General features: G+C 39.2%; 1 protein-coding gene across 5 annotated transcripts in view; it reads left to right on the forward strand.

The window, feature by feature from the left end:
• The window catches only part of EPB41 (erythrocyte membrane protein band 4.1), a 204,283-nt gene that overhangs the window by 172,818 nt on the left and 9,452 nt on the right, over positions 1-22,013 (forward strand). For 4 of the 5 annotated variants that reach the window (XM_075995895.1, XM_012750476.3, XM_075995880.1 and 1 more), the window contains 2 exons: positions 12,315-12,755; positions 13,966-14,094. In XM_075995895.1, coding sequence (XP_075852010.1) covers positions 12,315-12,755; positions 13,966-14,094 — 570 coding nt within the window. The remainder of the gene's footprint in view (positions 1-12,314; positions 12,756-13,965; positions 14,095-22,013) is intronic. The other variant, XM_075995898.1, reaches the window with a different exon arrangement.

Consider the following 22,013-nt stretch of genomic DNA (forward strand, 5'->3'; position numbering starts at 1 on the left):
CCTCTTATCTTAATCTCATAGTTCTAGATTTTATTGTATTATCCAGGTGATTACTTAAAACCGACACTTCACATTTTAAAGTAGGCTATTTACTAGCTCAAAGTATGTACCCTGTGATCTGAGTAATATAATAAAAACTTTGTAGTAGTTCTCCAAAGCCATATTTCTTTTAGGAGTTTGTTGAAAATGTTAACACAGAAAGCCATTTTCATTACTATAGGATTTCTCAGAAAGAGAAGACATAGCTAGTTAGTATGTAAAAATAGTTTTCTTTACACTGATACGTAGTACTATGAAAAAAAAAATAGTTTTCTTTTGTATTTATTTTTGTAGAATCAAGATAACTGTTTTTTTAGATGTCAAATTGGAGCATAATGTTTTTCTTAAGTGCTTATTATGACTTTAATCACTTTTGAACTGGGACTTCTGTGAAATTCTGCCAAACAAATTTAACTTTGTCCATCCTAAATGATCAGCATTATTGTACTGGTTATAGTTCCTCCTCTCTATCTCCATCCCTCCACCCCAACCTTTCATAGTATAATGAAATAAAACTGACCACCAAAGGTTTCTGGTCTCTTAGGACATGTTTAGTATAACCTTTAATATTTGCTCAAGCACTTCCACTTCTATAGATCTGTTCAGGTTTGAGAACACTCATTTGATTGTGGAGTCCTTGCTGGTGAGTGCAGTGTAAAGGCAAAATTTTCTATTACCTAATAGTTAAAATTTTGCATCAGGCATGGATTTTGAAGTTGTTTGCTTTTACATTCATCTATTCTGGGGATAATCTAATAACAGCACTGTTTAGGAAATTATATAAACTATGTTTGAAGGGTAATTGTCATTGGCAAATTTCATTTGCTGTCATTTGGGAAAGGCTGCATTTTAGATTTATTTTCCTATAATCAATTTATCAACTCTAGTAAAAGCCAACATCTCCCTGAATAACCTCTTTTATCCTGATTTTATCCAGATGTAATCTTTATATACCAGCGAGTAGCAGTGAACCATGAAAATGACTCTTGAGTTTCATGGAAATGCTAGTGGGCACTCACAAGGATGTATTTCTAGCTAGGGACCAAAAGCATATAAACGTAAAAAAAAAAAAAAGACCAAGGGAGGGTATATCCAAGAGAGAAAAATTAGAATGAAAAGAAATGTATTACATGATAAAGAATGGCTCACTAGAGAGGAAAGATAGAATTTTTAAATCATCTTTTGCTAGCCACATGGTTACTCTGTTGTTAGTTTATCCCCATCTTGAGTGTTTGTGATTCTAATGTCCTTTTTTTAAACTGCTAGTGGCCTGAGTTTTCTACTGAAAATGTACTGAAACTATTATTTATCTAGCTTTTGGGGGTGGGGGACCAGGGAATATTTTTCCTTTTGGTAATTTTGTTCTTCTTTCTTCATTTGTTTCCTTTTTTGGCTGAAGAATGGGCTACTACTGCTTGACTTGTCATCTTTATGTGCTGTTTACACATGGCTTTTGCAGAAGAAGCCATTCCACATCTGATTTATCTTTTATTGCAAGTGCCCATTTGAAAGCATTTGTTTTAACTTAATTTTTTTTTAAAGTCACCAGGTTAATGTTCTTACTGATTATTATACAACCAAGAGAAATACAGATATTAATAATTTTTCACAATAGGAAGGAGATTATAAATATTTATATTGATATATAAAGACATATATTTTGCTTTTAGAGCTTTTTCCCTAGGCATTTAAAGGTATTCTGAGATACAACCTTGTCATGTTTTGTGGAAAAAAAAGAATATAGAAACAAAGCACTCGCAATTAACTGATCTTATCAGGGTTGGATTTTACATTTTTAGTTTGCATGTTATAGACCATCTGGGAATATTACTTAAATTCATTGTTGATAATTTAAGTGACTATAATATTTATTGTTTACTTCAGTTAAGAACCAGGAGCTGGACTCTTCTGCTGGGTATCTTCCTTCTGTGCTTAGCAAGATAACCTCGATTCCTGCTGGTCTGTGGGCATTTGCAGTGCAAAGCATTTCTTACTGGGTTTACAAAGCAAGGGTAATGTGATCTGTGGGTGTATGTGTGTCTGTGCACCCCTCGCCTCCCAATCCCACTGCTACCCCTGTTCACTCCCTTTTTCTTATCAAAACTTATTTTTTAAAATTAATACAAATCTTATTTAAAAAGTCTAATGAATCCCTTTTCCCTGACGTATAGAAACATTGATAAAGTTCAATGTATTAACTTTCCCTGAGATATTTGCATTTCAAAAAGCCACAAAATCATTGCAGAGATGATGGTGACATGACAGAGTTGATCATACCATTAAATAGTACTTACAAGGCCAGTCTTAAGTCTTGTTTTACTTGACAGACTGGCAAAATAAAATTAAGAGAATGTGAAAACCAATGGTAGTTTAATGCATGTGGTGGATTGGGGATTACATTTATAAAGTGACTAGAGAGGTAATATGCTAAATCTCATACTCTCTTTTTGAGGAAAATTTAGTAATTTCAGGAAGCAAGTGTGTGGGTAATAACAATATAGAAAGATCAGCTTTGAGGCTCAGAAACAGCAATAAATCTATTACACTTTAAAATGGTTGTAAATTTTGTGAATAATCAGAAATATTCTTCCTATTTTCTTTATTAACAGATAGTATATATTTCAAAACTAGCTATTAAAAATGGCCTAATTTAGTGTTCTTCCTGAGGATCTTGGCTCAGGAATATTTATTAAATATCCTCATGTGTACCTATTTTAATTTTCATCTTTTATCATGGTTTCTTCAAAATTCTGGCTGGTGATGTATAAAATATAATGAGGATCTGGTTGAAAATTTGCTAACAAAAACTGAAAGGAAGACCAATTTTAGTTAAATCTATAGCATTGGCCCACTTCAGTTGTGTAAGAAACTTCCATGTAGGGACTAGATGTCTTTATTGTTCTAATTTTTGTTTCTTTGCAAAAAGTAGTATTTTAAAAAATATAAATCATTATGGATGTGAAGTATGATAGTGTTGATCTGTTGTATATATATCATTAATCTAAAGTTATTGTTCAAATCAAGTTTTGAGATACTTTGATCTTTAGTATTTTGTTTTCCCAGTTGCTATTGTGACTTCTGCAGGAGACTAATAATTTCCTTTGAGTGTCTTCACTGTTTCAGAGGCAGATATTTAAGAAGAAAACCTACTAAGGAATTTAAGTCACAAATACAACCACATTTTTAATTCACATTCCTGAGAATATCCCTGCCACCTCTAAATCAGAAAACATTAAGGCCGGGCGCTGTGGCTCACGCCTGTAATCCTAGCTCTTGGGAGGCTGAGGCGGGCGGATTGCTCAAGGTCAGGAGTTCAAAACCAGCCTGAGCAAGAGCGAGACCCCGTCTCTACTATAAATAGAAATAAATTAATTGGCCAACTGATATATATATAAAAAATTAGCTGGGCATGGTGGCGCATGCCTGTAGTCCCAGCTACTCGGGAGGCTGAGGCAGGAGGATCACTCGAGCCCAGGAGTTTGAGGTTGCTGTGAGCTAGGCTGACGCCACGGCACTCACTCTAGCCTGGGCAACAAAGCGAGACTCTGTCTCAAAAAAAAAAAAAAAAAGAAAAAAAAGAAAACATTAAATAAAATACAGTGAAGCTACGACTTAAATTTGAGCTATTTCTTTTCCATGAGATATTTAAGTCCATCATCAACGACTTTGACTTTAAAAACCAACTCACTAAATTACCAATTTTAATATTATATTCTAAATTAATGTTATAAGAGAGAATTTTTATACTATTTACCAGTTACTGATATTTCTTATAATTCTTTCCTTTTTTTCTTTTAGAAACCTGTCATGGTTTATTTTTACTGTTTTTAAAGTCTTAGAGAATATTAAGGATTTATCAGCACTTTCTTCACAAATTGTTTACTAGACTCTTTACGTTTTACAGATCACATAATTTTTTATTTCAAAAGTAATACATTCATTTTGGAAAGGTTAGGAAATAGAAGAAAACCACAAAGAAGAAAACAAATTACTTGCAATCTCACACACAATTACACACATTGGAAATATAATTTTTATTTATTTTTATTTTTTGAGACAGAGTCACTCTGTTGCTCGGGCTAGAGTGCCATGGCATCAGCCTAGCTCACAGCAACCTCAAACTTCTGGGCTCAAGCAATCTTTCTACCTCAGCCTCCCAAGTAGCTGGAACTACAGGCAGGCACCACCATGCCCAGCTAATTTTTTCTATATATTTTCAGTTGTCCAGATAATTTCTTTCTATTTTTAGTAGAGATGGGGTCTCGCTGTTGCTCAGGCTGGTCTCGAACTCCTGAGCTCAAACGATCATCCTGCCTCGGCTTCCCAGAGTGCTAGGATTACAGTCGTGAACTACCACACCTGGCTGGAAAATAATTTTTAAATGGATAAGAAATAAAACAAAGCCCATTATCAAGAAGGAGGGGTTAGTCTTTGAAGTTGCATTTTTACCTTCTTCCCTCATTTCAACATGTAATCATGGTCCTCAGATGAAAATGTGTCTCTAAAATCGCATGGCAAGCTTCGCAATGCATTTACTGTTCTTTACTTGTTTTTTATCTGGCTACCTAGGATTTTAATATATATAGAAAAATAAAGTGAGATAACAGCAAGCTTTCTGATTCTTCTTATCAGAGAAAGGAGTTATTTTTCTGTTGCAACTCAAAGGTGAAATTGGTCTCACTAAATAGGGAACAAGTAACTTAAATGTGTGTGGGTAAAATTATTATTAATAAATATGTCCTCCTAAAAAAGTTATTTGGCTCTTGCTTATGTAGCAAAATTTTAGAAAGATTTTCAGGATATATTTTCACTGTGATCTCTTAGAGATAAGATAGTCTAAGATAGTCTTCGGCCAGGTGCGGTGGCTCACACCTGTAATCCTAGCACTCTGGGAGGCTGAGGCGGGCAGATTGCTCGAGGTCAGGAGTTTGAAACCAGCCTGAGCAAGAGCGAGACCACATCTCTACTATAAATAGAAAGAAATTAATTAGCCAACTAATATATATAGAAAAAATTAGCCGGGCATGGTGGTGCATGCCTGTAGTCCCAGCTACTTGGGAGGCTGAGGCAATAGGATCGCCTGAGCCCAGGAGTTTGAGGTTGCTGTGAGCTAGGCTGACGCCATGACACTCATTCTAGCCTGGGCAACAAAGCGAGACTCTGCCTCAAAAAAAAAAAAAAAAAAAAAAAAAAAAAAGATAGTCTTGTAAACATAACTGTGGTTTGTTTTTTTTTTTCCTTTTGAAACAGGGTCTCAATATGTCTTACAGGCTGTAGTGTAGTAGTGATATCATAGCTCACTATAACCTTGAACTCAAGTGATCCTCCTCCTGCCTCAGCCTCTTGAGTAGCTAGGACTACAGGCATGTGGCACCATGCCTGGCAATTTTTAAAAATTATTTTTATAGAGACAAGGTCTCTTGCCCAGGCTGGTCTCGAACTCCTGGGCTCAAGCAATCCTCTCACCTCTGCCTACCAAAATGCTGGGATTACAGGTGTGAGCCATCACACCTGGCATGTGGTTCTTTGATAGTCTCTTCAAATATGTACATCTCTTACTTTCAAAAAATAATTTAAAAGGAAATAATCTCTGGATGGCATTTTATAAAGTGATGGTAAAATACCTGTAAAACACCTATATCCTGCTCTTAATGATATCTAGGATCCATAACTCAAGAAAAGGACAATTTATAACTTATTATTATTATTTTTTTATTGAGACAGAGTCTCACTTTGTTGCCCAGGCTAGAGTGAGTGCCATGGCGTCAGCCTAGCTCACAGCAACCGCAAACTCCTGGGCTCAAGCTACCCTCCTGCCTCAGCCTCCCAAATAGCTGGGACTACAGGCATGCACCACCATGCCTGGCTAATTTTTTTTGTATATATTTTTTTAGTTGGCCAATTAATTTCTTTCTATTTATAGTAGAGACGGGGTCTTGCTCTTGCTCAGTCTAGTTTCGAACTCCTGACCTCGAGCAATCCACCCGCCTTGGCCTCCCAAAGTGCTAGGATTACAGACGTGAGCCGCCTTGCCTGGCCATCAGCATCTTTCTTGTTATAGATCCGTCATTAGTTCAGGTAAGCAACACCTAGATTAAAAGAATTGGATCACATTAAGTCTCAGTTTTGCTTTTTTATCACTGGATAGTTTAGATACAGCCATAAGTCAGTTTGTATCTCTGGGAAAATTCTTTTAAAGTTTCCAGGCTAATTAGTTATATGCAGTTGTACAATCTTATATAATCCAATGGCCCTTGCTGATGGTCATAGCCAAAGGCAACAACACTGTCAGTTAAAATTCTGCACTGATATTAATTATATGCCAAATTCTGGGTGTCTTGTGTCATAGAGACTTTATATCTTATTCTGGACAGAGTCTTTTCTTCTGGTTTTTCAGTCTTCTTCTTATATTTAAAAATATAGTATCAGCCACTAAGAACAGACTCTTTTAAGAGGACTTTGGACAATCATTGTACTTCTCAAAGTTAGAGTCAGGTTTAGTATGTATTCTTTTAAGCATAATTGGACCTGTGCTTTGGTCCTACCTAAAATACCTTCTGGTGCCATGGAAGAAGATGAGCTTTAGAACCAGAGATAGAACTGAGTCTAAACCCTAGCATCATCACTTACTAGCCATAAGTTGCTTAACCTCTCCATTTTTTCATCTATAAAATACAGATAATGACTACTTTTTAGTGAGGTTCTAAAGAGTTAAATGAGAAAATGTGCTAAAGTGATTAGTACAGTATGTGGCACATGGTAAATATGCAAAAATATTAATAGTTTTCTTCTTATTTTACTGATGGAGGAGAATGCTAGACTAGACAATGGTCAAGTGAGCCACTGTTTATGTTCTGTCTAAGCAACTACAAAGCAGATGATCTCAGGTCACCTGGATTTATTTAATATACTTTCGAAGTTTTTGCTGAATATCTATTATGTACCATGAAATATGGTAAGTCTTCATCCCCAAAGGAGCTCATAGTCTAATGGAAAAGATAGACAAATGTATCAGTAATGACAGGGTACAATGAGAACAAAAGAGGAATGGTATTAAATATACTTTAGGTAGCCAGGGGAAAACTTCTAGAAGAAGAGGTACTTGAGCCAAGCTTGGACTTCTTGGCAGAAGGAACAGTATTTACAAAGGCATGGAGGCAAAATAAAGCATGTTCTTTTCTCAGAACTGCAAGTAGTTTTGAATTAATGGTGAACAGGTAAAGGTATAGCAAGATTAAGCTGGAGAGAGAGAGAAGTGTCAGATTTTGAGGTATTTTCTGTCTTACTAAAGGTTCTGGACTTTAACCAGAAAGCAATGAAGAACCATGGCAGGATTTTAGATCGGAAAATGGAATATTCAGTGTTCCATTTTATTTTATTTTATTTTATTTTATTTTTTTTTTGCGACAGAGTCTCGATTTGTTGTCCAGGCTAGAGTGAGTGCCGTGGCGTCAGCCTAGCTCACAGCAACCTCAATCTCCTGGACTCAAGCGATCCTCCTGCCTCAGCCTCCCGAGTGGCTGGGACTACAGGCATGCACCACCATGCCCGGCTAATTTTTTTTTTTTATATATATATATTTTAGTTGGCTAATTAATTTCTTTCCATTTATAGTAGAGACGGGGTCTCGCTCTTGCTCAGGCTGGTTTCGAACTCCTGAACTTGAGCAATCCACCCGCCTCGGCCTCCCAGAGAGCTAGGACTACAGGCGTGAGCCACCACGCCCAGCCCAGTGTTCCATTTTAGAAATAAATACTTTAGCAGCAGAATAAGGATACATTCAAAGAACGCTTGAGATAAGAAAGGAGGAAGGAAGAAAGGAAAGAAAAAAACCGTTGAGGCCGGGCGCGGTGGCTCACGCCTGTAATCCTAGCACTCTGGGAGGCTGAGGCGGGCGAATTGCTTGAGGTCAGGAGTTCGAAACCAGCCTGAGCAAGAGCGAGACCACATCTCTACTATAAATAGAAAGAAATTAATTGGCCAACTAATATATATAGAAAAAATTAGCCAGGCATGGTGGCACATGCCTATAGTCCCAGCTACTCGGGAGGCTGAGGCAGTAGGATCGCTTGAGCCCAGAGTTTGAGGTTGCTGTGAGCTAGGCTGACATCACGGCACTCACTCTAGCCTGGGGCAACAAAGTGAGACTCTGTCTCAAAAAAAATAAAAATAACCGTTGAGGGCATTCATAGTGATCTGAGCAAGGCATTATGAGAGCTTGAAAAAAGGTAGTAAATGTGGGAATAGAGACAAGCAGACAGATATGGGAAATAGTAAAGTAGATAAAAAAGACTTGATTATATAATCTCTGGGAGTTGGCAGATGAGTGTAAGGAAGGCATTGAAGATGACTCTTAGGGCTCTCTGGGAGGCCGAGGTGGATGGATCGTTTGAGTTCAGGAGTTCAAAACCAACCTGAGCAAGAGCAAGACCCTGTCTCTACTATAAATAGAAAGAAATTAATTGACCAACTAATATATATAGAAAAAATTAGCCAGGCATGGTTGCGCATGCCTGTAGTCCCAGTTACTCAGGAGGCTGGGGCAGAAGGATCGCTTGAGCCCAGGAGTTTGAGGTTGCTGTGAGCTAGGCTGATGCCATGGCACTCACTCTAGCCTGGGGCAACAAAGTGAGACTCTTGTCTCAAAAAAAAAAAAAAAAAGATGACTCTTAGGGTTATGGCCTGGAAGACTGGATAGATGATGGTGCCGTCTATCAATATGGTAGAAACAACAGAGGAAGTTGGGGTGGGAGGCCCAGGCAGCATCAGAGATAAGTTTAGTTTGGGGCATGTTCCATTCTACATGCCTGGGAGGATGTTCATCAAATAGTTGTCTATGTTGTCCAAGAGAGCTGGGCAACAGAGCCAACTAGAGCCAACAAATCACATATGATTTGACCATATGTGAGAGCTATAAACGGTAATCCAACCCAACTATTAACAGTTTTCCTTTTATTTCTAATAACTAATACATATTAGCTGCTCAGTAAATATTTGTTGGGTTGAAATTACTGTGGCTACAGCTTTTATCCTTGGTCACTTCTATACATGTTTTGAAAAAAAAAAAAGGTTGATGTATCCAATTTTACTCGTCAGTGGGCAACTTTGGGTCAGGTGGTGTTGGCAATGTTTAATTCGGAAACAGCTTTTTTTTTTTTTTTTTTTTTTTGAGACAAAGTCTCACTTTTGTTGCCCAGGCTAGAGTGAGTGCCGTGGCGTCAGCCTAGCTCACAGCAACCTCAAACTCCTGGGCTCAAGCAATCCTCCTGCCTCAGCCTCCCAAGTAGCTGGGACTACAGGCATGCACCACCATGCCCGGCTAATTTTTTGTATATATACTTTTAGTTGGTCAATTAATTTCTTCTATTTTTAGTAGAGACGGGGTCTCGCTTAGGCTGGTTTCGAACTCCCGACCTCGAGCAATCCGCCCGCCTCGGCCTCCTAGAGTGCTAGGATTACAGGCGTGAGCCACCACGCCCAGCCGGAAACAGCTTCTTGATGACAGATGATCACTTATCACTTGAGCTGACTGATACAAAACTGGCCCTTACTTGATTACCTTAGATATTTTCCTGATTATTAGTTATCCTTCTCAGTTATAACAGAATTATTTGAAGAAGCCTTGAAGTTCCTCTCCATATGAATAGATTTGGATATGCTATTCACAATGCTAGGGTTAGCATATAGCAATTTGAGAAAGCCTGTTTGTTTATTAATAGTTGATCTATTTTGGGACAACTCTGTAGTGGCTCGTCTGAATCAAGCAGTAAGATAAATAAATTGGTATGGTAGAATTTAGAATTTATGAAGTGTGGCCAGTCGTGATGGCTCACACCTGTAATCCAGTGCTTTGGGAGGCCAGGAGTTTGGGACCAGCCTGAGCAACATAGTAAGACCCTATCTCTACAAAAAATTTTCTTAAAAATTAGCCAGGTGTGGTGGCATGGACCTGTAGTCCCAGATACTTGGGAAGCTGAGGCAGGAGGATTGCTTGAGCCCAGGAGTTTGAGGTTGCTGTGAGCTACGATGATGCCACTGAACTCTAACCTGGGCAACAGAGTGAGGGCCTGTCTCAATCAATTAATCAAATGTGAAATTTATTTTAAAAAAATAATTTACAAAATTTTTTCACATACAGTATGTTATTGTATTTGATACTTAGAACCCTATGAGTCAAACCAGTATTGTCATTTGAAATACCAGGAAATTCATATATACTCTTGGAAAGAATATTTCATGTATCTCAGATATATTGGCAGCTAGAGACAGCTTGGTTGTTGATCTCTCAATTTCATCTCTCATGTCCTAAGTCATATTCATAATCAGCCAATGAAGGATCTGCCTAATCTGAAGTCAGCTGGTGCCAGTTTGAGATGCTCTTGAGTTGCATGTTTTAAGATGGCTTGTGAATAAAGCCGGCCTGAAGTTCCTGAATGTGGTATCTTTCCTTTCCTTAATAGAGCGCTGGTTGATATACATCACAGTGGAGGATGGTTTACAAGTTAAGGAGCAGCAATGATTTTCTTATACATATAACATGACTTCAGTGCTAAAATGTGTAAGCTGGTCCAAGCTGTGTCATTTACTCCAGGATTACTTTATTTTAAAAGTCCCTTTCTGTTATTAAGTTTCTATGTGGTATGTATTAATAATATGGCCAAATGATCTGACCAAGATTTTAGGCCTAAATAGCTTATTTACAGCTTTCTGGTGAGCACATGCAGATGTTACTTGCCATGACATTGGTTTCTGTTAGGTTATTGATTTTTCATATGACTCTTATTCCTTTCCTACTAGTGTGAATTCCTTCTTCCTTTTTTTCCACCTAGAGCAACTTTCTTTTAACTTCAGGAATAGGTCCATCTACTGTAATGGTATCTTCTCATCGATATTCTCTTTGCTGTATAGTCATCCTTAGGTATCTGTAGAGGATTGATTTCCAGGACCTCCTCTGGATACCAAAATCTATGAGTGCTCAAGCCCCTGATATAAAATGGCATATTATTTGCATATAACCTATGTATATCCTCCCATTTACTTTAAATCATCTATAGATTACTTATAATGCCTAATGTAATGTAAATGCTATACAAATAGTTGTTATATTATTTGGAGAATAATGATAAGAAAAAAGTCTGTACATATTCAGTACAGATTATTTATTTATTTATTTAGAGGGTCTCACTCTGTCACCCAGGCTGGAGTGCAGTGGCAAGATCACAACTTACTGTAGCCTCAAACTTCAGAGCTCAAGAGATCTTCCTGCCTCAGCCTCCCAAATAGCTGGGACTACAGGCGTATGCCACCATATCCAGCTAATTTTTTTATTTTTTGTAGAGACAGGGTCTTGCTATATTGTCTAGACTGGTCTCAAACTTTTGGCCTCAAGTGATCTTGCAACCTCTGCTTCCCAAAGTGCTAGGATTACAGGTATGAGCCACTGTGCCCAGCCTGAATATCTTTGATCCATAGTTGGTTGAATCCACAATGAGGAATCCACAACTATGGAGTGCCGACTGTACTTGTTGTAGAAGTATTTTTCCTGTATTGTGAGGCATTTAGCCCAGGAGGGAACTCTCTGTGTTTCCAGGATTTATTTCTTTGGAGCCTGGAGGTGGTGTGTCATGCATCTGTGAAGAAATATAGCTCAGCTGCTGGGTCATTTTTATTCTGTTTACAAAGAAACATTTCACTATTTTTGATATGTTTGATGCCATGACAATAATTGGAGTAAGTTTATGCTGGATGTACTCAATTTCTATCTCCCTGGCAACTAGTCTGGATTTTAGCTTCTCTCTGAGGGCCTAGTGTAAAGATACAGATGGCTTGGAGACAGTAAACATTTTTCAACCTTATCAGGCTCCTCAAGAATATGTTTTGATTGACTCATAAATTGCCTTGTATCCTGTACATAGTAATAAATTAGGTATTTAGAAATGGCAAAGTAACTCCTTTAAGTAGGAATAGGATATGATCTACAAGGAAGACCATAGGATTACAAAGTGCTGATTACTGTGTAACGTGCATTGAAATTATTTCTCAGATTAACAATGTTATGGAAATATGACCAAAATGAGATTGGAATTGCTTTAGCTTCTACTATGTGTAGTGAAGAGCAGTTCTTCCTTTAACTACCTTAGCAGTTAAGATTCTTGGTTTATATTAGTATTAATATGTTTGAAGTTTCTTAAAAATCATACTGATTCTCAGAGTTCATTATATTTCCCCACTTATTCCTAATCTTCTTGCTTTTGTATGTGTTCATTCATTTGTAGAGTATAAATGGCATTCGCACAGAGGAGGTGGCTGTCGTGACAAAGGGGCCATCTACTAATCCAGACTCTGAATGGGAGGGCCCCAAGCAATCAGTAGTTCCTAGTAAGAGCCAGATTCCCACCCGGTCGAAGTCGCCACAAAGCTTTGCCTTTGGCTCCCTCTCCATAAGCAGCAAGGAGACAGAAGAGAAGGAACAGGGGGCAGCTGTGTCTCTTGATATTAAGGAGATGCCAAGAGGCCCAAATGGGGAATGTATAGGAGTGGAGGAACGGGCCAGTGCCTTAAAGTTCTCAGTAACACCAGCTTCCTGTCAGCTGCAACTTGGTGAAAAAAAGTCAGAGAATAGTGAAGAACCAGGAGAGCTACTTGGAAAACAAAATGGATCATTTCTTGATTCTCGTGTGGGTAACCAGTTCCCCACCCTCATTCGAAGTTTCCAGGTAGTAACTGATTTGATGATGCAGATCTAATGACTCTCTTTGGCAGAGGGCCAGAATCTGTCCCATGGAGGAAGTGGTAGTGGTGTGGTGAGGGTAGTGGACTCTGCTTTTTTCAAAATCACAGAGTAAAATTAAAGCCTTTGATTGCTACAGAGAAGTTCATTCAGAGAAATTAGTTCCATGGCTGGAAATGCTTTCTCCCCCAATAACTTAACGAGACTCCTAGGAGTGAACTCCAGCAATTTGTCTTTAGGAAGCTGGCATAAGTATGTTCATCTCTTCCTTGCTCAAGTGTGGGCTATGGAAGGAGGTGAATTTTGGAGACTTCTATGGTGAGGAGCCTCTAGTGTTCTGAGATCACATAAAAAAATTTAAATACTCTTAATTAAAGGGGCAACTGATTTTTAAATGAGAGCTCAGACCCCCAATAATAATTTATATACTGCAGCCACATCATGTAGCCCACCACTCCCACTGACTCCTCTCACAGGGGCTTCCAGGATCATAGGCACTAATTTCCTATGCTAAGGTGAATGGCTATTTAACCTTATCACATCAAATGTAGTTTTAGGTGATTTATAGTCTTGGGGAAGGTGAGCAGATGGACAAAAAGTCCTTTGATATTCCACTAATGCTCATTCTTCTGAAATTCTGAGATTAATCACCAGGTGGTGGTAGAACTGATTTTTTTCTTTCCAATTTTCCAAATACTGTTTCTTCTCAGTAACTCCAAAGTGAATGTCTGACATTGATTTGAAAGAAGTTAATGAATTCCAGGGTAATGCATTCCAGTGCCATTGCTGTTTCATGTACCATTTGTACTTAGTGGAGGAAATGTGGCTGATTTTCTTAATTATAATGGTACAGTCACAAGGACAAATAAAAGTGATTGCTATTTGGCAAATAGTTTTATATTCAAATTCTGAAGGTCAGTCTGAAATGTTTTATATCACCAATCATAACTCTCTGATCTTATAGCTTTCCATTAAGCTTATGAAAGTGATTATATTAATGCTGCTTTTTAATATCCCTCATGATTTGATGCCTTGTCAGGGCTACTTTGGAATAGTGTCCAAGTCTTGGGCACCTTTGGAGATTGAGCTAGCCCTTCGCTTGATTAAAGCTATACTTTGATCAGATCAATGTCAGAAGATTACTTCTCCACAGCCTTCAGAAGGACTCTGATAACTGTTTCTTTACTGCTTCACAGCCTCCCCTGGTGAAGACTCAAACTGTCACCATCTCAGACACTGCCAATGCTGGGAAAAGTGAAATCCCGACCAAGGATGTTCCTATTGTCCACACTGAGACCAAGACCATCACTTACGAGGCTGCCCAGGTAGGACCTGGTTTGATTCTTCCGAGCCAAAGACTAAAGTAAACACAATAAATAACCTTTCCTCACAGCATTTCTAGTTATTCGCTGTAAATAATGCCAGGTTTTTCTGGGGCAGTTCTTTTTAGAAGACATTACTGACCTAAGGATGTCCCAAACTATTAAAAGCAAAATTGTCTTGGATCTGATTGCTTATATCCGCTAAATTCACTTGGGGAAAGCAGTCTAATGTATGGTTAAAAACACAAGTTTGGGGTCAAAAAACCTGAGTTCAGGTCCTGGTTCTTCCATTTACTAACTCAGAGTCTTGATCTCCCCTGCTCATGTTAATATCTACCTCAGGGTGTTGTTTAAGTATTTGAAATTTTTTTACATCTATTGTTAGTAAAATTTCTTTCATTTTTGGTGATCTTAATGGGCTAGAGTTGATTTATGTTGAATTATTTTTATTTTTTTAATTCACAGAAGCCAAAGTTAAGAAAATCTATTTCCTCTATAAAATGAGCTGTTAATTCATTCCTGCAACAAATATTTATTGAGCATTTACATATTAAGGCAAAGCAGTGTACAAGATAGATACAGTCCCTAGTCTCTGGAACGTACATTCTAGTAAGGAGAGACAGGCAATAAAACCCATAAATAAATGTATAAATAAATTTCGGAGAGTGCTAATGCTAAAGAAACTGAAATGGGGTAGTTAGACAATATGGCATTAATGAAAGGTTGCTACTTTGGGGCTAGGATAGTCAGGGATTTCCTCCGTGAGGAGGTAACATTTTGGCTAAGGCCTGAATGATGGGAAGGAGGCAGCCATGTGAAGCTTGGGCTGGGTGCTTTCACATAACTCCTTTCAGTTAATCTTCACATCACCATGAGGTAGATGATGTTATCTCCATTTAGGAAACAGTGTACATTGGCAGTTAAAAAGCACGTGCTTTGTGGCTGGATGCAGTGGCTCATGCCTGTAATCCTAGCACTTTGGGAGGCCAAGCTGGGAAGATTGCTTAAGGCCAGGAGCTCTAGGCTACCCTAGGTAACATAGCGAGACCCCTGTCTCTACATAAATTTTTAAAAGGTTAGTCTGGAGGCCAGGCGCAGTGGCTCACGCCTGTAATCCTAGCACTCTGGGAGGCCGAGGCGGGCGGATTGCTCGAGGTCAGGAGTTCGAAACCAGCCTGAGCAAGAGCAAGACCCCGTCTCTACAGGGAAATTAGAAAGAAATTAATTGGCCAATTAATATATATAGAAAAAAAACTTAGCCGGGAATGGTGGTACATGCCTGTAGTCCCAGCTACTCGGGAGGCTGAGGCAGTAGGATTGCTTGAGCCCAGGAGTTTGAGGTTGCTGTGAGCTAGGCTGACACCACGGCACTCACTCTAGCTTGGGCAACAAAGCGAGACTCTGTCTCAAAAAAAAAAAAAAAAGATTAATCTGCTGTGGTAGCACGCACCTATAGTCCCAGCTACTCAGGAGGCTGAAGCAGGAGGATTGCTTGGCTTGAGCCCAGGAGTTGGAGGCTGCAATGAGCTGTGATTGCACCTGTGAATAGCCGCTGCATTCCTGTCTAGGCAACATAGTGAGAACTCATCTCTAAAAATAAATAAATAAATTTTTTAAATGAAATAAAGCAATGATTTTGGAAGATGATTCCTAAAACTGTTTATTGAATATATTAAAGTAGGGGGAGGCCTAGAGACAGAAATATGATCGGGGCAGGTCTGGGGAGATTCTTCTCCAGAACTGCAGTATACCCTGAGGAAATAAAAAGAAAGAGATATGTCAGTCAAGAGAGAGAAATGAGTGAGTAGTACTTTGTAGTGAAGGGGACTGGAAAATAAAGAAATAGGAAATTTTAAGATTGTGCACACTGTTAGCAGAGGATGTAGGAAAGAATTACTTGCATATGGGTGGGAATCCCTTTAAGTTGTCATTACCATGGAAACAACCTAAATGTCCATCAGTAGGGAGCTGGTTAAATAAATTATGGTACATCCAATTAAGGTAATTCTATATGACTATTAAAAAAAGCTTCTAATGGGAACAATGTATGTGATAAATTGGTAAGTGAACTATTATGGTTCACTATTAGGTGAATAATATGCTACTGTTTATGGAAGGGAAAGGGGATACATAAACAGCAGTGTGTGTGAGAGCTGTGTATGCATAGGCTTATATATCTATACACTATCTCTGACTGGGTACTCCCAACAACAAGAAGTACAGTGGCCTCTAATGAAGGGAACTGGGACTGTGAGATTTTGGTCAGGAGTGGGAATAAGAATGACTTTTCACTATACAACATTTTGAAGTTTTTGAATTTTACAGCATAGACATATCAAAAACAATTTTTTAAATTTATTTTTATTTCAGCATATTACGGGGGTACAGATGTTTAGTTTACATATATTGCCTTTGCCCCACCTGAATCAGAGCTTCACTCTTCAAGCATGTCCATCCCCTAGATAGTGTGCACTGCATCCATTAGATGTGAATATACCCATCCCTTCCTGCCCCCTCCTACCTGCCCGACACCCGATGAATGTTACTACTATATGTGCACATAAGTGTTGATCAGTTAATACCAATGGTGCACATCTGATAAAGGGCTAATAACTAGAATCTAGATAGAACTCAGAAAATCAGCAAGAAAAAAACCAAACAACCCTCTGAAAAAGTGGGCAAAGGACATGAACAGAAACTTTTCAAAAAAAAATTTTTTTAATGGTTCAGAATAAATTGTTTTAAAAGTTAAAGCCAGCTGGGCACCATGGCTCACACCTGTAATCCTAGCACCCTGGGAGGTCAAGGCGGGAGGATTGCTTGAGCTCAGGAGTTCAAGACCAGCTTGAGCAAGAATGAGACCCCTGTCTCTACTAAAAATAGAAAAAATTAGCCCGGCCCAGTGGCGCATGCCTGTAGTCCCTGCTACTTGGAAGGCTAAAGCAGGAGGATCGCTTGAGCCCAGGAGTTTGAGGTTGCTGTGAGCTAGACTGATGCCCCAGCACTCTAGCCGGAGCAACAGAGCAAGACTCTGTCTCAAAAAAAAGGAGAAAAGGCTGGGTGCGGTGGCTCATGCCTGTAATCCTAGCACTCTGGGAGGCCGAGGTGGGTGGATTGCTCGAGGTCAGGAGTTCGAAACCAGCCTGAACGAGACCCCGCCTCTACTAAAAATAGAAAGAAATTAATTGGCCAACTAAAAATATATATACAAAAAATTAGCTGGGCATGGTGGCGCATGCCTGTAGTCCCACCTACTTAGGAGGCTGAGGCAAGAGGATCGCTTGAGCCCAGGAGTTTGAGGTTGCTGTGAGCTAGGCTGATGCCATGGCACTCACTCTAGCCTGGGCACAAAGTCAAACTCTGTCTCAAAAAAAAAAAAAAAACAAGGGAGAAAAGTTAGAGCCACACTGCCCAGAGAAGCCCATGTGGTTTGTGTGTGACCCCTACAAAAATGGGAAAATGAAGCAGTGATTTAAAAATATCCTAACATGTAAGAGAAACAAAAAGGCAGCATGATGTGCTAGACAAAGCATACAGGCTTTGGAGTTAGACTTGGATCTTAATTACAACCCTTGCTAGTTTTGTGACCTTAGGCAAGTTACTTAACCTCTTTGAGCATAAGTTTTTTCTTCTGAAAAATATTTTTATAGAGTTATTGAAATAAGGATAGTATTTGTCTGGCACATGGTAGCTATTACTGTGTTACATTGTTAAACATCTGTCTTTATTTCATTTTAGCCAGGCGTAAGACAGCCAAAATACAAATTGCTTTTTATTATTGACGCTAGATGGTGGGGAAGAGTGTTGACTTTAGAGTCAGATTTCCCGGGCTCATACTTGCTCCATAACCTACTAGTGTGCAGTCAAGTTACTAAATGGTTCTGTGCCTCAGTTCCCTCATTTGTAAAACATGGCTATATATTTCTACCTCATAGGGTTCTTGTGACGAATAAGTGATTTATGTACATAAAATGTTTCCAAAGTACCTGGCACATAATAAGAATAAGCACTAGACATTTATTTGTGATTATTTATTTATTTACTAGAACTGTTTGTGCTTTTGTTTTTATTATATTACCTGACAAGTAAGCCCAAGTACCAGTTTTTTATTCATTCACAATCCCCGCACTTTGGGAAACATGGTGAGAGGAGATGGGGGGCCACAGGAGAGTTTATTTCTATTCTTTTTTTAGAGACAAGGTCTCATTCTGCCACCTAGGCTAGAGTTCAGTGGTGTGATGATAGTTCACTGCAGCCTTGAACTCCTGGGCTCAAGCAATTCTCCCCCCTCACTCTCCTAGGACTACAAACACGTGTTACCATGCTCAAATAATTTATTTACTTTTTTTTTTTTTGAGACAGAGTCTCACTCTGTTGCCTGGGCTAGAGTGCCATGGCGTCAGCCTAGCTCACAGCAACCTCAAACTCCTGGGCTCAAGCAATCCTTCTGCCTCAGCCTTCCAGGTAGCTGGGACTATAGGCATGTGCCACCATGCCCAGCTAATTTTATATATATATATTTTTTAGTTGGCCAGTTAATTTTTTTCTATTTATAGTAGAGATGGGGTCTTGCTCTTGCTCAGGCTAGTCTTGAACTCTTGACCTTGAGTGATCCACCCACTTCGGCCTCCCAGAGTGTTAGGATTGAGCCACTGCGCCCAGCCTCAAATAATTTTTTAAAAAATATTTTGTCTCCCTGTGTTGCCCAGGCTGGTCTCAAACTCCTGGCCTCAAGCAATCCTCCTGCCTCAGCCTCCTAAAGCCCTGGGATTATAGGATATGAACTCCACTCCACCTATAGAGTAGGGGTTTTTTATTTGTGTGTGTGTTATGTTTGAAGTAAAGTTTACATACAGGGAAATGCACAAATTTAAGTGTTCAATTTGATTGACTTTGACAAATGTCTACACCTGTGTAACCAAGACACAATTAGGATACAGAACATTTCCATTATTCCTGAAACTTCTTTCATAGCCTGCATTTGGTTTCTACCCCTCTAGGCAGCCACTGCTCTGATTTCCATCACTATAGCTTAGTTTTGCCTGGTTTTGGACTTCATGTAAATGGAAGAATACAGTAGTATACTTTTGTGTCTGGCTTCTTTCTGAACATGTTTTTTATTTTTATTTTATTTTTTTTTACTTTATTTTATTATTTGAAATTTGCCCATTGGATGCCAACTTCTATGAACATGTTTTTTAGATTCACCCATATTATGTGAATCAGTAATTCACTCCTTTTCATTACAGAATAGCATTCCATTGTATGAATATACCACAATTTGTTTATCTTTTCATTTGTTGATGAACAATTGGATTAATTCCAGTTTAGGGAAAATATTAATAAAGCTGCTATGAACATTTGTGTACAAATCTTTTTGTGAATATTTCACTTGTTTGGGGTAAATACCTATGAGTGCGATTGCTGGGTCATAGGATAAGTGGATGTTTAACTTTGTAAGCAACTTCAAAGTCACAGTACCATTTTGAGGAAACATTGGTTAGAGGATTAAAGAAAAGAGGCCCCATGAGGGAAGAGTCTAAGTAGGAAACCATAGCAGTCTCTCTTCCATCTTCCACTTTCTTCAGAGACAGAAAGGAGAGTAGAGGGAGTGCATGGGAGGCGGAGAAAGATAGACACAGGTTTATAGAGAAGGAGCCCTTCAGAACAGTTTAGCCCTCTTGGCATGCAAACTTAAATTCTTTTTTTTCTTTTGAGACAGAATCTCACAATGTTGCCCAGGCTAGAGTGAGTGCCATGGAGTCAGCCTAGCTCACAGCAACCTCAAACTCCTGGGCTCAAGCGATCCTCCTGCCTCAGCCTCCCAAGTAGCTGGGACTACAGGCATGCGCCACCATGCCCGGCTGATTTTTTTCTATATATTTTTAGTTGTCTAGCTAATTTCTTTCTATTTTTTTAGTAGAGACAGGGTCTTGCTCTTGCTCAGGCTGATCTCAAACTCCTAAGTTCAAACAATCCGACCGCCTCGGCCTCCCCAAACTTACATTCTTTTTTTTTTCTGAGACAGAGTCTCGCTTTGTTGCCCAGGCTAGAGTGAATGCTGCAGCATCAGCCTAGCTCACAGCAACCTCAAACTCCTGGGCTCAAGCGATCCTTCTGCCTCAGCCTCCCAAGTAGCTGGGACTACAGGCATGCGCCACCGTGCCGGCTAATTTTTTATATATATATATATGTTGGCCAATTAATTTCTTTCTTTTTTAGTAGAGACAGAGTCTCGCTCTTGCTCAGGCTGGTTTCGAACTCCTGACCTTGAGCAATCCTCCTGCCTCAGCCTCCCAGAGTGCTAGGATTACAGGCATGAGCCACCTCGCCCGGCCCCAAACTTACATTCTTATAACAATTTATAAAGTACTTTTATTTTTATAGTTTCTTTTTATCTTCAAGATAGTGCTACAGTATAGGCAGAGCACATATTACCGTTTTGCCTTTTATAAATGAGAAAACTAAAGCTCAGAGAAGTCAGAATGACTTGCCCAAGTTCCCACAGATTACTGAGCTGGGATCTAAACCCCAGTCTTCAAACAAGACATTTCTTGCCCTAAGTCCTAGTTCAAACACCTATTAGCTACAGAACTTTGAACAAATTATTTAACCTATCTGGATTTCTTAACTGTACAGTGAGTATAATAATAAGGACCTACCTCAGATATTGAGAGGCATAATTGAGGTAACAGTTGAATTTTGTGCTTGGCACATAGAAGTGCAATAAATATTAGTTTTGAGTCTGAATCTAAGGTAGATAAGTGGTATTGGCTGAAGGAAATTTTAGTGAACTAGCTAATAATATACCTGGTATGATGGCAGCATGTGTACAAGACTTAAGTAGCACAATCATGTTCCCTCTCTTTGGTTTTGTCCAGATTCCTACCTGGTAGGGAACCCAGCCAAGGACTCTGTTCCTTCCTAATACTACTCTTCTCCTCCTTCTGCCCTGCCCCCTAATAGCTCACAGTTTTGGTTCAGTGAAATGTGTTCCTGTTCATAAAAATATTGGAGGCCTCTGTTTATAATACAAATGACTTTACATAAAGAGGCAGAGAAAGATATTAGTAACCTAACACATTTTTGCTGAAGAGTTTTGTATGAAAATATTGCAATTCTCTGAATGTCCATCTGAGACAGTGTACAGATATTGTATAATAGGTCATTGTTGGCCGGGCGCTGTGGCTCACGCCTGTAATCCTAGCTCTTGGGAGGCCGAGGCGGGCGGATTGCTCAAGGTCAGGAGTTCAAAACCAGCCTGAGCAAGAGCGAGACCCCGTCTCTACTATAAATAGAAAGAAATTAATTGGCCAACTGATATATATATATAAAAAATTAGCCGGGCATGGTGGCGCATGCCTGTAGTCCCAGCTACCCGGGAGGCTGAGGCAGAAGGATCACTCGAGCCCAGGAGTTTGAGGTTGCTGTGAGCTAGGCTGACGCCACGGCACTCACTCTAGCCTGGGCAACAAAGCGAAACTCTGTCTCAAAAAAAAAAAAAAAAAAAAAAAAAAAAAAAAATAGGTCATTGTTACCTGAAAAGCATGTTGCAATACGCAGACTCCATCCTCCTAGTCCAGTTTGTTTCCGTCTTGGTGGTGGGGCTGTCAGCAATTCTAAGTATACTAATAGCCCAAATGGGTTACTGACAGCTGTTCGCCAGGCTGAGTTTGGCCCCTGCGAACCATCTCTCTTCCTTTTTGCTAATGGTGTTTCTCAGCATGGTCAGAATATGTTGTTTTGGTCATGATATAGTGAGCTCTGGAGAAACAAGTAGCCTTAGCCCTTGTTCTCTGTATAGATTAGTTGGGTGGTCTGGCATTTTAAATACTTTAAAACCCCTCCCAATACTTTAAAACCCCTCCCAAGTAGGACCCCTTTCAATAATAGTTCTGTTGTCAAAAATATCATTAAGACAT

This window comes from Microcebus murinus, chromosome 2 (genome assembly GCF_040939455.1).
Source record: "Microcebus murinus isolate Inina chromosome 2, M.murinus_Inina_mat1.0, whole genome shotgun sequence".
Classification (NCBI taxonomy): Eukaryota; Metazoa; Chordata; class Mammalia; order Primates; family Cheirogaleidae; genus Microcebus; species Microcebus murinus.